The sequence below is a fragment of the Rhinatrema bivittatum genome, chromosome 5 (genome assembly GCF_901001135.1).
Source record: "Rhinatrema bivittatum chromosome 5, aRhiBiv1.1, whole genome shotgun sequence".
In the NCBI taxonomy this organism is placed as follows: Eukaryota; Metazoa; Chordata; class Amphibia; order Gymnophiona; family Rhinatrematidae; genus Rhinatrema; species Rhinatrema bivittatum.
In genome coordinates, this window is record NC_042619.1 from 350,012,234 (window position 1) to 350,028,543 (window position 16,310).

At 44.8% G+C, this 16,310-nt stretch overlaps 1 protein-coding gene across 4 annotated transcripts in view; it reads right to left on the minus strand.

Annotated features, from left to right (window-relative positions):
• The window catches only part of OFD1 (OFD1 centriole and centriolar satellite protein), a 134,884-nt gene that overhangs the window by 91,365 nt on the left and 27,209 nt on the right, over positions 1-16,310 (minus strand). For all 4 annotated transcript variants that reach the window (XM_029604569.1, XM_029604568.1, XM_029604567.1 and 1 more), the window contains exons 8-9: positions 14,222-14,395; positions 12,428-12,534 (exon numbers count right to left, since the gene is read on the minus strand). In XM_029604569.1, the coding sequence (XP_029460429.1) occupies positions 12,428-12,534; positions 14,222-14,395 (281 nt within the window). The remainder of the gene's footprint in view (positions 1-12,427; positions 12,535-14,221; positions 14,396-16,310) is intronic.

Consider the following 16,310-nt stretch of genomic DNA (forward strand, 5'->3'; position numbering starts at 1 on the left):
TATGTATATATTTAAGGAAACATACATAAATTGTCGAAATATGTTTCGTTCGTTTAACCTTTAACCTCTGGTTTGCTGGTAGACTGAATTACCGTGTCGTGAAATTATGTTTGTCTAAAAAGTGTGTCACCAACATGAAAAGTTTGGAAAGCTCTGCCCTAATCTGTTGCGCTATGGGTTGGCAGCTAACTCTCGCTTGATTAGGGGCTGGCTACTGGGGAAATCCCCTTTCTTAAATATCACAGCTGAGGCCACGTTTACCAGACCGGTCGCTTTGAGTTACATTCTTATGAATTCTTCTACCAAGATTCCACCAACGTTGGTGACGCACCCGTTAGTACAGCCTGTACGGAAAACATGGAGGCTTATCACTCACCTTCTGGGCCTTCCCAATCATTGCACGTGCTTCACCCCCATCAGGGGGAATCTGGACTTTACCCCAGGGTCTACCACTTCTTACTTTAGGATCTGGGAGCAGAAAGGGGTAATATATTTGGGACACGCCTTAGATGACACGGGACAGCTTCTATCCTTTACCAGAATGTGTGAACTGTATGGGCTGCCCAAGAAGCATTTCTTTGGATATGTGCAATTGGGACATTATCTGCGCAGCCTGGGTCCTCCAGCTCAACATATGAGAGTGTTCCAAGCCTTGAATGGGTTTTTTCAATTTGACCATACTGAAGAACCCTCTATGTCCAGTTACTACAGGCAGCTGACTAGGTACTCCCATAAGGAGGCCAGCGTCATTCCTGTAGATCGCTGGAACCGCGATGGTATATTTTGATGACCTCCCGTATTTACTTGCATAGTTTACGAAGCGTTCTTCAGATTACTGGAAACATGTACTTTCGGGAGATGCATCTCAAATTTTTAAGCCGGGCGTATTTGGCACCACAGTTGGCTTATAAAGCGGGCATCATCAGCACAGCCCAGTGTCCACGCTGTCGGGTGGGGCTGGGGACCCTGGCTCATGTTTTCTGGGGATGTCCCCCAATAGTGAACTATTGGAGGCGCATTGCTTTGTACTTAGGGGGGCTGGTGGGGGTTCAGCTACCAATGTCTCCTTATCTTTGGTTACTTCATTGCATTACCCGCTTCCTGGTGGCAGAGTCTGGCCCACGGATATTGCTTCAAACGGCGGGTCTAGTGGGGAAGAAGATCATTCTACTACACTGGTGCGACCCGGACCCACCGAAATTCTGGATGTGGAGGATTCACTTTCATAGACTGATGCAGTTGGAGGCGATTCATGCTCGGACTTCACCCCAAGCGACGGAAGCTTTTCTTGCTTACGTGGGAGCCATATTTGCAATCTTTGCCTCATAGGGCTCGCAGCTTGGCTCTTAATGATTAACTGTGCTCTAGTGGAAATGTCTGGACGGTATTTGAAGTGGTTTCTGGTCTTCGGTGGGGGGTTGGGGGTGGGGGGAGGTGCTCGGGAAGGGAGGGGGGAGGGGGTGGGAGAACCGTTGCGATTTAGTTGGGTTATCCCTGAAAAGAGTGTTCAGGTTTTCATGGCAATTTAATGTGCATATATGGTGTTCCTGTATTGGTTATATTCTTTACTGTTGCATTGTGTTTTGTGTGTGCAATCGCTCAATAAAAATATATTGAACATACAGCAGAGGAGTGAATGCTGGATCTGCTGCTTCTCAGCACCCTCTGCTGGCCCACATGCTCAACAACTGATCAGCGACAAAGTATTCAGCTTACAAAACAGAATCTGCTAGCAAATTCGGAAAAAAACACACAGATGTGAATAGGGCCAGCTCTAGGCTAACCAGTGCCCTGTGCTAAAACTGAAATCGGCATTCCCCCACTCCCTTCTCAGTGAAAAATATCAGCTTCACTCATGCACCCCTCCTGCACCTCTTTCCTGACCCCCGATGCAAGCTTTCCCTTAATCCTTCTCCCAGTTATAAATTCAGATGTTGGTCACCCTAGACCCTGCTGGTGCCATCTCTCACTGCCCTTCTGTTCCCACCCTCACTTAGGTCAGACAACAGTAATGAAGTATGAGATCTATACAGGACGGGATGGAACCCCAAATATAAATAACCCTATGTCTGGGTTTCAGAGAAACTCCTCCTACAGAACTAGGAGGCTTCTCCTTCAAGTCACCATACAAAACAAAATATCCACATTTTGATGTCACCTCAGTACCAGCAACACAAACTCCCTCCAGTACTAGGCACTGTAATGCAGCATAATAACCTGCAAAATAGTTACTCAGAAATTATATAGCAAACTCACCATACCAAACTCCCAAGACTTAAGTAGCAACAACCCTATCTATGAAACACAATACGCCTCCGACAGCCACAGTGCCCCGCGTATGCCCGATCTTGTCTGATCTCGGAAATCAAGCAGTGCTGGGCCTGGTTTGTGCCTGGATGGGTGACTGCCTGGGAATACAAGCTGCAGTAGGTTAAAGTCCAGGGGGAGTGCGGATAGCAGAGCCTTCATCTGCTGATTCTAAGTTTGGATTTGCTGGGAAGAAGCACTTAACTCTTGAGAAAATAAAAAATAAATAAATAAATGTTGGAGGGTTAAATTATTACTGGCTGTTTATATTGTCTGTTAGTTTTAAGGTTAGTATTTGCTTGCCAGTGTTAGACTTGTCTTTGTAGTGGGAAAACAGACTGATTCTCTGAGCTAGTAAAAAGATAATATTTGTTTGCCAGTATTTGAATTGTGAGTTTGCAAAGGTCACTTACTTGACCTGAGAAGGTGAGAATACTGACTCCAGGGCAACTAGTTACTAGGGTTTGATCTGAAAGGATGTTGAGGAGAAGCATTGTTAAGAAACAGGAAGGTGGATTGGCTGAGAGGACCAACTGTAATCTATTTACAATGTAAATCACTTACAGGAGATTGTTTTGAAGTAGTTTTGATTGAACTAATTGCATTTTAAACAAAGGCATATATATAGATAGAGAGAGAGAGAAAGAGGAAAGTAAGAGCAGAGTAAATCTCAGTCCATAGGGAGTTCTGATAGTGTTTAGTTTGGACTTGATGGGAACCAGTGCTTAAATCTTGAGACAAAATACAAAAAAAATCATTCTTGGAGGGTTAAACTATTGCTGGTTGTTTATATTGTCTCTTAGTTTTAAGGGTAGTATTAGTTTGCCAGTATTAGAATTGTTTGTGTAGTGGGAAAATAGACTGATTCTCTGAGCTAGTAAATGATAGTATTTGTTTGCTAGTGCTTGAATTGTGAGTTTGAAGAGATCGGATACTCAGTCTGAGAAAGTGAGTGTACTGGTTCCTGGGCAACTAGTCACCTATCTCATTTTTTGATATATGGATTATCACTCAAACTTAGGAGGAAATCCTTCTAAATAAGTCAATTAGTCACTTAAAATAGCATTAAATTAACCCTGATTTTTTTTTAGTGATTGACTAATTTTAGCTCTGCTACTGATCATTCAGAAAGTAACAATAATCACCCAGTTATCAAATGTAAAAACCATAGATTTTAAAAGACATCTAATAAATAAATGTAAAAACCCTTGAATTAAGACATACCAGTCTTTAATACTTTAGCAGCTCAACAAATTAAGATGCCGGCAGAAGCCCAGAAGAGAGATGGTGGCTATCCAGTCTTTTGCACAGAGTGCCACATGTAAGATTATCTACCTGTAGATGAGAAGTTGCATGTGTGCACCCGATGCAAAGAGTTCCTGGCTCTCAGAGAACAAGTCTGATCTCTGGAGGTCAGAGTGGCAGATCTAGAAGAGATGAGGCAGACAGAGAGGTATATAGAGGAGACCTTCAGGGACACAGTAGAGCGATTACAACTCCAATCTAGCAGCCCTTGTGCTGCTTTGGAGGATCAAGGTCACCTGTAAGGAGACCATCACTTTGGTGTGGCAGAAAGTAATCCTGAAATTAGGACATTCCCTCCATGTGATGCTTTATCCTCTGAAACCACGGATGTTTTTCCCAGAGGTCCTTGATCAGGAGGGAAAAGTCAGAATGGTCATTGTAGTGGGTGATTAAATCAATAGGAAATGTAGATAGTTGGGTTGGTCAGTGGGCATCAGGATCACTTGGCAACCTGCCTGCCTGGTGTGAAGATAGCAGACTTCAGATGCCACCTAGATAAGATTTTAGAGAGTGCTGGCTGTCATGATACATGTGAGTATCAATGACATAGGAAAGTGCAGGAGGGAGGTTCTGGAGACTAATTTTAGGCTCTTTGATAAGAAATTAAAATCCAGAACATCCAGGGTTGCATGCTCAGAAATGCTTCCCATTTCACATGTGGGAACCCAGAGGCAGGAAGAGTCTCAATGCATGGATGAGATGAGGGTTTTAGGTTTGTTAGGACCTGGAGAATATTCTGGGGAAGGGGAGCCTATTATGATGGGATGGTCTCCACCTTAACCAGAGTGGAACCAGGCTGCTGGCACTAACTTTAGAAATAAGATAGAGCAGCTTTTACACAAGATGATGGAGGAAAGCCCACAGTAACTCAGAATAATGTATCTTTGAAGGGTACTAACATAACAAGGAAGTTAGGGCATCCCAATAAATGCTGAAGTAGCCCATGAATCTCTTCAAGACCAACAGAGCAGAAAGATTCCAAATTACTCCTATTAACTGACAAACAGGTTGTTAATACAAACAAAAAACATACATTAAAATGTCTGCATGCAAATGCTAGAAGACTAAAAAATAAGATGGGAGATTTGGAATGCTTGATTTAAAGACTTTGAATAATTTTGTATCAACAGCAAATTTGATCACCTCACTCATTGTTCCCATTTCTAGGTCATTTATAAAGATATTAAAAAGCAGTTGTTCCAGTATAGATCCTTGGGGCACTCCACTATGCCCCTTTCTCCATTGAGAAAACTGACCATTTAGCCCTACTCAAGCACATCGATAAGACCACTCCAGATACTTCAAAATACTGCAGCCAGAATACTGACGGGAAAAAAGAGGAGGGACCATATAACCGGAACTCTAGCAGACTTACATTGGTTATCCATCGAATACAGGATAAAATACAAAGCCTTATGCACCATACACAAACTAATATATGATAAAGAAGCAGACTGGCTAAACACAGCCTTACGAGTACAAGTTCCACAAAGAAACCTCCACTCAGCAAACAAAGCACTACTAACAATCCCTTCAGTAAAGTCAGCAAAATTAACCCAAGTGAGAGAAAGGGCTTTATCATTGGCTGGGCCCATACTATGGAACACGATGCCCCCCGAACTCAGATTACAGAATAATCTCAAAACTTTTAAGAAAAATCTAAAAACATGGCTCTTTAAAAAAGCCTTCACTAAAGAGTGTGGAGGGTAGAGAATGAAAGTACAGAGTAATGCAGATGAGAATGAATTTACTCAATCCTACATTTAAGAAGTAATATCTCAAAGAGATAGTAACTCAATAATACACCTGGACTTGACCAACATTACTCAAATAATGATTTTATTTATGAAATTGTAACTGAACTTTATTGGCACCTGTTAGAATGTACGATAACCTACGTTTACATACCTTAGTCTATGTGCCTATTTGTAAACCGTTGCGATGGTATATAACTTAGCGACGGTATAGAAACGTTTTTAAATACATAAATACTCTGTTTTCTGTCTTTTATTCAGTTCTCAATCCACAATAGAACATTACCTCCTATCCCATGACCTTTTAATTTCAAGAGTCTTTCATGAGGGACTTTGTCAAATGCTTTCTGAAAATCCAGATGCACTATATCAACTTGCTCACCTTTATTCACATTTATTTATACCTTCAAAAAAACATTTAATAGATTGGTGAGGCAAGGCTTCTCTTGGCTAAATCCATTTTGGCTTTGTCCCATTAAATTATTCCTATCTATATGTTCAGTAATTTTGTTCTTTATAATAGTTTCAACCATTTTGCCAGGCACTGATGTCAGGCTCATCAGTCTGTAGTGGAACCAGTTATAAAAACTGGCATTACATTCACCACCCTCCAATCTTCAGGTACCATAGCTGATTCTAATGAAAGTTTACAGATAACTATTAGGTCTGCAATTTCATTTCTTAGTTCTTTCAGCACTGGATGTATACCATCTGGGCCAGGTGATTTGCTACTCTTTGGTTTTTCAATTTGCCCTATTACATCTTCCAGGTTCAATGAGATTTATTTCAGTTCTTCTGAATCAACACCTTTAAATATCACTTCCAGCATGGGGGAAAAAAGGAAATTGGATTCAGACGGCAGCCAATGCTGGGCCCCAACTTTTACTGTCCGGGGCAGTGATACACAGATATTAGGGAAAAAGCACAGGACTGCTTCTACAGCCAAGTCCAAAAGCAAAGCATGTTCAAGCAGCATTGTCTGACTGTAAAAATGTTGCTAGCAATAATTTTGTAATGGGTTTGGCAGTTGTTTGACTTTGATTGTAAATATTGCTACCCTTAATAAAAGGACTGGGGGTAACCTGCACAGAACGGCAGATGCATAAGAAACTTGCTGGGCAGACTGGATGGACCATTTGGTCTTATTTTGCCATCATTAAGTTACTATAGGTATCTGCCTTACATCTTCCTCAGTAAAAACTGAAGCAAAGAATTCATTTAATCTCTCTGCTATGGCCTTGTAGATCATCTAATGGTCCAAATGACTCCCTTGTAGGCTTTTTGCCTTGAATGTATCTGAAAAGGATTTTATTATGAGTTTTTGCTTCCACAGCAAGTTTCTTTTCAAATTATATATTTGTTTTTTTATCAATGCCTTGAATCTAACTTGTCGGTACTTTTACCATTTCCTGTTTTCTTCTTTCAAATTCCTTTTCCATTTTTTGAAAGATATTCTTTTGGCTAGAATAGCATCTCTTTACTTTTGCCCAAATTTTCAAAGGCCCATGCACATAAAAATACAGGGTTTACACACATGACTAGGCCTTGCGCGTGCCACACACATTTTAAAACAGGGCTGGCCACGTGTTTAAACCCCATTACGCGCACAAGTGCTAGGCCTCTCCAGGGGGGCGGGGCGGGCCTGGCCAGCGCCATTGTATGTTGTCCTAGGGAAGCGTGTGCCGGCAGCCGGCCGGCACCTGTAACTTGCTTCTGCTCCAGAGGAGCAGTAAATAGAAAAATAAAAAAAAATTGGAGTAACTAGGTAGGTGTTAGGGGTCGGGGTGGAGAGGGGAAGGGGAAGGGGAAGGAAGGTTAGGCAGGGTGATCCAACAGTCTGAAGCTGTTAGTGACTTCCAGATATCGCAACAAGGCTCTCCTGACGTCTAGCCATCACAACACAACTCCTTAGCCTGAGGCGTATCAGCCTCCAGATTCGAAAAGGTCAGAAGTTACACTGCTGACTCAAATGAAACGTCGAAACGACCTTAGGCAAAAAGGAGGGAACTGTCTGCAAAGATACTCTGAAGTCCGAAATCCGAAGAAAGGGTTCTCTGCAAGACAGGGCTTGGAATTCCGATGCTCGCCTAGCTGAAGAAATAGCCACAAGGAAAACAACCTTCAAATTGAGATCTTTTATGGTAGCCCTTTTAAAGGGTTCAAAAGGCACTGCACACAAGCTCTTGAGAACGAGATTGAGTCTCCAAGAAGGGCAAATCTGGCAAGTAGGGGGCTGTGTTTCGCTACTCGGAGGGCATGACATCCGGATGAGCAGCCAAGAATGCTCCTTCAACCTTGCCTAACAGCCAGCCTAGGGCCGACACCTGAACCCTCAGAGAATTGAAGGACAGGCCTTTTGATAGACCCTTCTGCATAAAGGCTAAGATCTGCGGCACAGACGCTCTCCTAGGGGCAACATCCCGTTCCGCACACCAGGACTCAAAGACCTTCCACACCCTTACATACGCCAGTGTGGTAGAGATCTTGCGAGCTTGGAGCAGAGTAGCAATAACATCCTCCAGATACCCTTTCTTTCTTAATTGCCTCCTTTCAAAAGCCAAGCCGCTAGACAAAAGTGATCCGCTTGATCGAAAAATATGGGGCCCTACCTTAGAAGATTTTGCAGATGGACCAGCCTCAGGGGATCGTCCACTGCGAGACTGACTAGATCTACAAACCAAAGTTGGCGAGGCCACTCCGGGGCCACGAGAATCACTCATCCTGGGTGGATCTCTATTCTTCTGAGAACCTTGCCCACCAAATGCCAGGGCAGAAACATGTAAATCAGAACTTCATGAGGCCAAGGCAGAACTACGGCATCCACTCTTTTTGCCCTGAACTCCCTGTAACTGAAGAAGTGGGGCATCTTGGCATTCTTGTGGGTCGCCATTAGATCCAGGTGAGGTTTGCCCCACTTTCAGATGAAGGTCATCGCTTCATCTGACGGCTCCCATTCTCCGAGGTCCAACTGCTGACGGCTCAGAAAATCTGCCTGCACATTGACAGAACCTGCTATAGGTGACGCCGCTAACAGGGCGAGATTCTGTTCCGCCCAGGACATCAGCATCTCTGCTTCCCTAGCCACCGCTTGACTCTTGGTGCCCCCCTTGGCGATTGATGTAGGCTACTGTTGCCACATTGTCCGAGAGAACTTGGACCGCTCAATTGCTCAAAAGCGGGAGGAAGCCTGAAGTGCCAACTGCACAGCCCTCATTTCGAATAGATTGATGGAATACGATCTTTCTTCCACCAACCATTAGCCTTACATCTCTTGGAACTGACACACGGCAGTATCTCGAGATCTACTTCTCACGTCAAATTTTCCCATGCAAGCCACCACAATAGACTGGTCCTGGATGACTTGGTAAGCGGAAGAGGGAGATGAAACTGCTCCAACTTTGGGTACCACTGAGAAAGCAGTGCCCTCTGAAGAGGTGTCACATAAGCAAATTCCAAGGAACCAATTCCAAGGTTGAGGCCATGAAGCCCAGGATCTGTAAATAATCCCAGACCCTAGGGACCCTGATCTCCAAGAGGTTCCAGACTTGAGAGTGCAATTTGCAGATTCGCTTCTCCATGAGGAAAATCTTCCCAAGACAGGTGTCGAAGCGTGCTCCCAAAACGTCTAAGACCTAAGAAGGAATCAGGTGGCTCTTGGCGAGGTTGATCATCCAGCCTAGGGATCTCAAGCTGTCCATGACCAGGTCCACTGCCTGACGGCACAAGTCCTCTGACTTCGCCCAAATGAGCCAGTTGTCAAGATTCAGGTGGACCAGGACACCCGGCTTCCTGAGCGCCGCCACCACTACCATCACCTTAGTGAACGTTCTGGGGGTGGTGGCTAGACCAAAGGGCATAGCGCAAAATTGGAAATGCTGACCAAGGACCATGAACCTGAGATACCTTCGATGATCCAGGTGAATTCCAATGTGTAAATAGGCCTCAGTCAGGTCCAAGGATGCTAAAAATTCCCTGCTTCTCACGGCCGCTATAACAGACCACAGAGTTTCCATCCAGAAATAGGGCACCTTGAGAGCCATGTTCACCTTCTGCAAATCCAGTATGGGTCGTAACAATCCCTCCTTTTTTGGTACCACAAAATAAAAGGAATAATGGCCCATCCCGAATAATGGCCCATCCCCTGCTCCTCCCGGGGAAAGTGAATGGTCTGTTGCACGACAATCTTCTTCTCGGGGAAGCACAGGGGGGACACCATGAACAGACTTCTTAGAGAACGAGCAAACAATGCGTAACCTCTTTCTATGGCACTTAGAACCCACTGGTCCGTTGTGATCTTCACCCACTCCTCGTAAAAAAAGGATCAACCGACCTCCAATAGCTGATACTGAGGTGTGGGTCGGCCATTTCTCATTGAGTAGATTTGGGACGAGTAGGTCCTTGGCCTGTGATGTTGCAGTTGTCTCGCCGGTTCCAAAAGGACTGGGATTGAGTCTGAGACCTCCCCGAGGCCTGCCTCTGGCTTGCGCTCGGAGTTCTCCTGGCGGGACCGCCGTTGATTCTGAAAACATGAACGTAGTGGGAGGAAACCCTTGGATCCTTTAGGCCTGACTTCGGGCAACTTGGACAGCTTATCAAGAACTCCCCCAGTTCTTGATAAGCTGTCCAAGTTTTCACCAAAGAGAAATTTGCCCTTAAAGGGGAGAGCTCCCAACTGCGCCTTGAACAAAACATCCGCTGACCAGTCCGCAGCCATAAAAGCCTCCGGGCCGAGACAGCCGATACCACAAGATCTTAAGGCATCCGCCCCATAGGCAACTGCTGCCTCCAAGTGCTCTGCTTGCTCAGACTCTTCTGGCGACAGGTCTTTAGCACTCTGTTACTGCTGTACCCATTGTAAGCTGGCACGGAGCATAAAGCTGCTGCACGCTGCCATTCTAATACCCAGAGCGGACACTTAAAAAATTCGTTCAGGTATATCTCAAGCTTCCTGTCCTGAAGGTTCTTTAAAGCTGCCGCCCCGGCCACCGGAATAGTAGTCCTCTTCGTAACCACAGACACTAAGGCATCCATCTTGGGTACTTTAGTAGCTCATACGTCTCTTCAGGGAGGGGATACAATTTGTCCATGGCCCTGCTGAACTTCAGGCCAATCTCAGGAGTGTCCCACTCTCTGACAATTAATTGTTTTACCATCCTATGAAATGGGAAGGTAGTGGCCAGACCTCGCAGACCAGCCATTACCAGATCCATTGAGTCCTGGACCTATTCCACCTGTGGTAGGGGAATCCCCAGATCTGCTAAGACATGCGGGATAAAAGGGGCAAGCTCCTCCTGCTGAAAAAGATGCAGCACTCTGGGATTGTCCCCCCTCTATGGAGGGCAACGTTCCAGGGTCTCCTCCCCCAGGTCCTGTCCTGACGCAAGCCGAGGGTCATCTGGAGAGTCCCCCAAGGGTAACTGTGGATCTGTGTCCCCTGTTGCTTGACCATGCCCAGCAGTGTGGACCCTGTTGGCCCCTGCCGAATCCGAGGCAACGGACTTCTTGTTGGGGGGCTGCACGGATGGCCTGCGTACCAGAGGAAAAGGCCACTTGGCTCTTCTAGCCAAAAGGCCTGATACATTAATAAAATAAATTCCGGCAAAAAGGAGGGGAGGATCCAGCTCATTTCCCACCATGGGATCAAGGCCCCCCTCTCCCAGCCCCTCCATGCCTCCCCCCCCTCCCGGGGCTCCCCGGAGCTGAAATGTACCGGCGACAGCGGAGGGAATTCCCCTCCCCCCAGCTGGTCTCTCCTCGAAGGATGCAGGAGAATTCAAAATGGATGCCGTTCCTGCACTCAACGGGAAGGCTTCGGCCAAAGGATGACAGTGAAACTAACGCGGCTCCCGCCGCTGGGAAAGGGACCCCACAGATCCCCTCAATGAGCCCTCCCCACCAGGGAGGCATCGAGAGCACAAGCCAGCAGGAAAACCTCCCCATAGGCAAGGCAGCAAGGGATGTGGCATAACTGAGTCCCCCCAAGGGAACTGCTGGGGTATTGCCGAGAAAAGAAGCCAACTAACCTTTGAATATGCCACTCTCTGCCGGTCAGGAAGCATTGGATACCCGGGAGAGCAGAGAGTACAGCCGGGCTGTCTCTCTCCTGGTTTGTTTGGGTTTTTTGGGGGGGTTTTTTTGAAACAACTTAAAACCTACCCAAACAAAACAGACAATCCATACTTCCCTGAATAGCAGAGGATTGGAAGAACTTGTGCTGGGAGGGGAGGGAGCCAGAACACTGCCTCCCTCCCAACCCCTGCTCGTTCCAGCCTGCAACCAGGAAGGATGGTCCCACCAGGACCTACCCATCTCCTGGGAGGCACAGTGCTCTGGAAAAAATTAGAGATTACAAGAAAAAATTCCTATCCTTTTTTTCCTTTGATCAGAACTGCAGGTTTTGCACCACCTCCATGTGCTGGAGACAAATACTGAGGAGCTGCAGGTGGCAGAGTTGGCTAGAATTTTGCCCAATAATGTGGGGCCATTTTTGGGGTGTTCTGGAATGGAGCTGGCTGAGTCAGATCATTTTTAGCTGCATCTGACTGCATTAGCCGGATAAGTTTAGGCCTGCCTCAGAGGAGTCCTAAAAGGTTATCGAGCCGCATGCGGCCGGATAACTTTAGACTTAACAGGTTATATTCAAAAGAATAAAGCCGGTTAAGTGGCACAGTATGTTTAAAACAAAGAAAAAACGTGAAGTGCGAGAGCCTGCTATCTGGACACAGCTGGTAGGATAACTTTAAACCTAATGAGCAATATTCCAAAGACAGTCACTTAGGTTTAAACTTATCCAGCTAAAGGCATATCCAGCGGGACCTTTATCCTGCTAAATACCCAGGATAACTTTAGCTGGATAAGGGCTTTTTGAATATTGCCCCCCCCCCTGCCGAGTATACAAGTTACGCCACTCATCAGTTTCAGAAACCCATAAATCGAAGAAAATAATACTTTTACTCAATGGGCAACCATTATATATATTCATTCATGTATGGATATAAGAAATCATTGCCTACATGTTTTCAACTGAAAGACTAATATTTAAGACTGGGAACTTGACCTACACTTCAAAAGCTTCGATCCTTTTCTTCAGCTCCGTTTCTCTGCTCCTCACCATTTCAATGTCTTTCAGCAAACCCTGTCTTTGGGCATAAGTCTCCTTTGCTTCGATCTGTAACCAAAAATGCACTTGTTTATATCACATTAATCTGTAAGTTACACAGAAGATGGACTGATTTTCGCTCCACTTGTAACTAAGACTTAATGGCTTGGAACAGCTTTCCCCCACTTCCTTTCAGTGCTGCTTCAGCCCCTCCCCTCCAGACAGGCAGCAGGGAAGGGAGGGGGTGAGCCTGGAGGAGACTGAAAAGAGAACAGCCACTCTGCTCCCTAATCCTGTTGATCCCCTTCCTCTCCCTGGGAGATCCTAAAGCAGACACTGAAGAGCAAAGAACAGACTTAAAAAAGGGGGTTGAATTAGCAGACGTTTGAAACTCGTGAGCAGTAAAATGCCAAACAGGTTTTAATCCTGGCCTTAATGACTGACACTACTGCTCCCAAGTTTCAAATTTGTGTTAATTCAACCTCTTTTTGGGTAGGAAGAGAACCATAGAGGGAACAATGAGTACTGCAGGAATCAAGGGAAGGGAGTGAGCTGGGGTTGAAGAACCAGGGTCAAGAAGGTAAAAAGGGCACTGGTGGGAGCTGAGGATGGAGGATCACTGGGAAAGGTAAGCGTGTGTGTGTGTATATGTGCATGTGCATGTGTGCGCTTGTTTGGGAAAGAGTCCATACCCAGCCCTGGCCCAGTCCCCTTATGTAGGTTACATCTGAGCTCGGTCCTGGTCCCCCATCTTCCCTCCTCAATTCATAGCTCCACTTCCTTTTTGTTTACAAATTAAGCCCCAATTGGAACATACTGTATAACATGGGACAAAACGTGAGAGAGTTTTGGAGTCTGGTAGGGTTAACATTGACAAAACAAGACATTTCAGAAGAGAATGCCTGTTTCTAGCTGCATACCCATCCCTGATTTTTGGTTGCCACATATATGTAGGGACTTGAATATACCCCAGGCATAGTTCTGGGAGAGGAGCTGGCCTGCCTGAAATAAGAGCAATTGTCAAGCCACGTTTAGCCCTAAAGTTGCACGTTCTGCTTATCTGCATACCAGAACAATGTAGCAGAATAGATGTCTACTAGTCTGCAAAAAAACCCCCAAAAAACCATAGGTACAATTACTTATTAATTAGGGCTTCCGATTTGAGGTGTTTACGGTTTGTAAATTTAGGTGTTTATTTTCCAGCTAATTTGGAGGATCGGTGTTTATCAGTGTTTCAGTGGCACTGGTACTATTGTTGGGTACCTATTCCAGTTGAATCAAATACATACATTTGTGCAGCTGAGGAGTTGTTAGCATGGAAAAGACACAAAAACAAAGCGGAGGATCCAAAGTAGGCAAAGAAAAGGCGAGAGAGTATTAGGGAAAGTGATGTTTTTCCAATGTTTAGCGTTTTTTTTTCTCACATTGGGTTTTATTGATTAAAACCTAAAATCAGAAGCCCTGATTATAACATAAGGATAATTTTGCAAGACTAATTATATTTGAATAGCAAACAAATGCAGTGCCTTCTAAACATCCAAGGAAAAGAAAGTTAGAGTTAGCCTGTTCAGCATGGGAAGATCCAACCACTGATGCCTTACCCCCAGTGTTTCACCCCAGACGACATTATTCCTCAGTGAGCATGTCAGAGACAACAGGTGGCTAACCAACTACCCTGACCGATTAAAGAAGTCACTAAAGCCTGGGAGCCAGCACCAGAAGCAGCGCAGACGCATGCGCTGACCCCAAGCGTTACCTCCTGATGCATTTGTAGTCTCTCAATGGCATTCCTTTCCCGAGACATCAGACCCTCCGATTTTGTTTGGTACCTCTTCTCCAGTTCTCGTTGCAGGGCTACCAGCTCTTTACGGGAGTTCTCTTTCTCTTCCAGTTTAATCTTGGCTATCTCAACATCTTTAAAATATTGCAGCTAACCCATTAAAACAAAAGGAAATAAGGATACTTGGGTCAAAGTTTGATGTAACTACAGTTTTCAATGCATTTTGTTATTAGGGCTATTTCTGATAAGGCTTTGCATGTACTGTTAATTGCTTCAATAAGGCTTATAGAAAATAAAGAATTTTTTTTTTTTAAAATCCTCAAACCAGCCCCTCTAATTTAGGCTGTAGAATTTTACTGTGGTGCAACAAGGATCCCTCATGTGACAGGGCTGCCTGGGTCTGGGTGTGATATGGAGATGGTACACTCAGGCCCAGAAAAGAGGTAAGATGGCTGCTACTAATGTGGAAGGCCCTGATAGCTGGTGAGCAGTGTAGAGGGAGAGAAAGAGTGGGGAAAAAGAAAAAAAAAACCCTTACTGCAAGACAGGAAAGAACTGTCATTCTAAAGCACCAAGGCCCACAATTCACAAGCTGTGGGTCTTCATCCTTTGGTGAGCGTCACAAAGTGAAAGAGTTCTGTAACCAGACAGCCATGAAAGGCAAAGTACACAGCTGGATGGCAAGCAGATAAAAACCTTACAGTAACATAGTTACAACATTAAACCTAGGGAAAATGTCAGCATCCAATTAGTATTCTGAAACCATTTTTATTTTCTTGAGGGGGCCCAGAATTTTGTTACAGCTCCTAAACAGATCTGAAAGGGAAGCAGTTGGCACTACGGCACCAAACTAATAGCTAAAGTCATCAAAAAGTGTTACTAACTCATTGATAACGCCTGCAATAAAAAAAATAATTTTTGAATTACCGCACCATGCGGTAAACTTAGCATGCCCTGCGCTAAGTCTCTATTTTCACATCCTACGCTGAGAGAGAGAGAAAGAGAAACTATCTACAAGGCCCTCATAGTAGTTAAGTATTTATATCTCTACAGGACTCTATAACAGGGTACCATCAAGCTAGGGTGAGATACCATAGTACAAAATTTCATCTTTGTGAGACTTTCCTCATTCCAAATGACATCAAATCTTCACCAAGGTGTACTGTGCTATTTGTATGTCTCACTCTACATGTGAAACTGGCCCTTAAACCCTAAACCACCACCTCACCTCGACCTATTAGATGGGCCTCCTATAGAGATATAAATACGTGCACACAGTGAGGCTCTCTCCAGAGTCTCTCTCTCCTCCACCTCCACCTGCTCAAGCCCACAAATGGCCAAAATGCAATTTCAAAAATTGATCGCGAATTGCGTTATGGCCATGTCGGGCATATCGCACAGCCTAACACCAGGAAAAAAAGTTGTAGTTATTTCCGGCGTTAAAGCCATGCGATATCACCCCTCATTTTACTAAATCCCGCCCCTCCAAAAAATTTGCATTCACACCATGCGTTATGAACAATAACGGGTGCTTTAACATCATAATGCATTTTGATGAATGACCCGGTGGATTTTCTGATTTTTTTTTACACAGGTTTTTCATGTTCGTCCTCGTCATATACCAAGATCTGCACCAGATTCTGGATAGGAAAAAAAAATCTAGTAAGATGAAAACCAAAGTTTTCACAAAATACCCTCCGTGGAGGAGCCCTCATTTTCTAAGTGGGCTTACACGCATAAGTGTATACACGCAAAACCCAGCGTGACGTACACGCACAGATTTATATCCACGCATTAGGCAGTATTAATGTGTAAGAGCTTCTCCTCCTCTCACAAAGTTTTCAGGACAGTTTCAGATACTGGAGGTGGGAGTTGGGAGCAGTTTGGCCACACTACAAGTTTTAAATACACAGGGGGGGGGGGGATCTGCTGCTACTTGGCACTACTTTTTGAGGGGGAGGGGCTTATTCAGTAAGCCAATGAGCAACAAGATTACCCAGATAACATTAAGCAAGTATATTCTGCAGCACTTTTACCCAGGTAAGTGTAGCTGAATATTCGACTG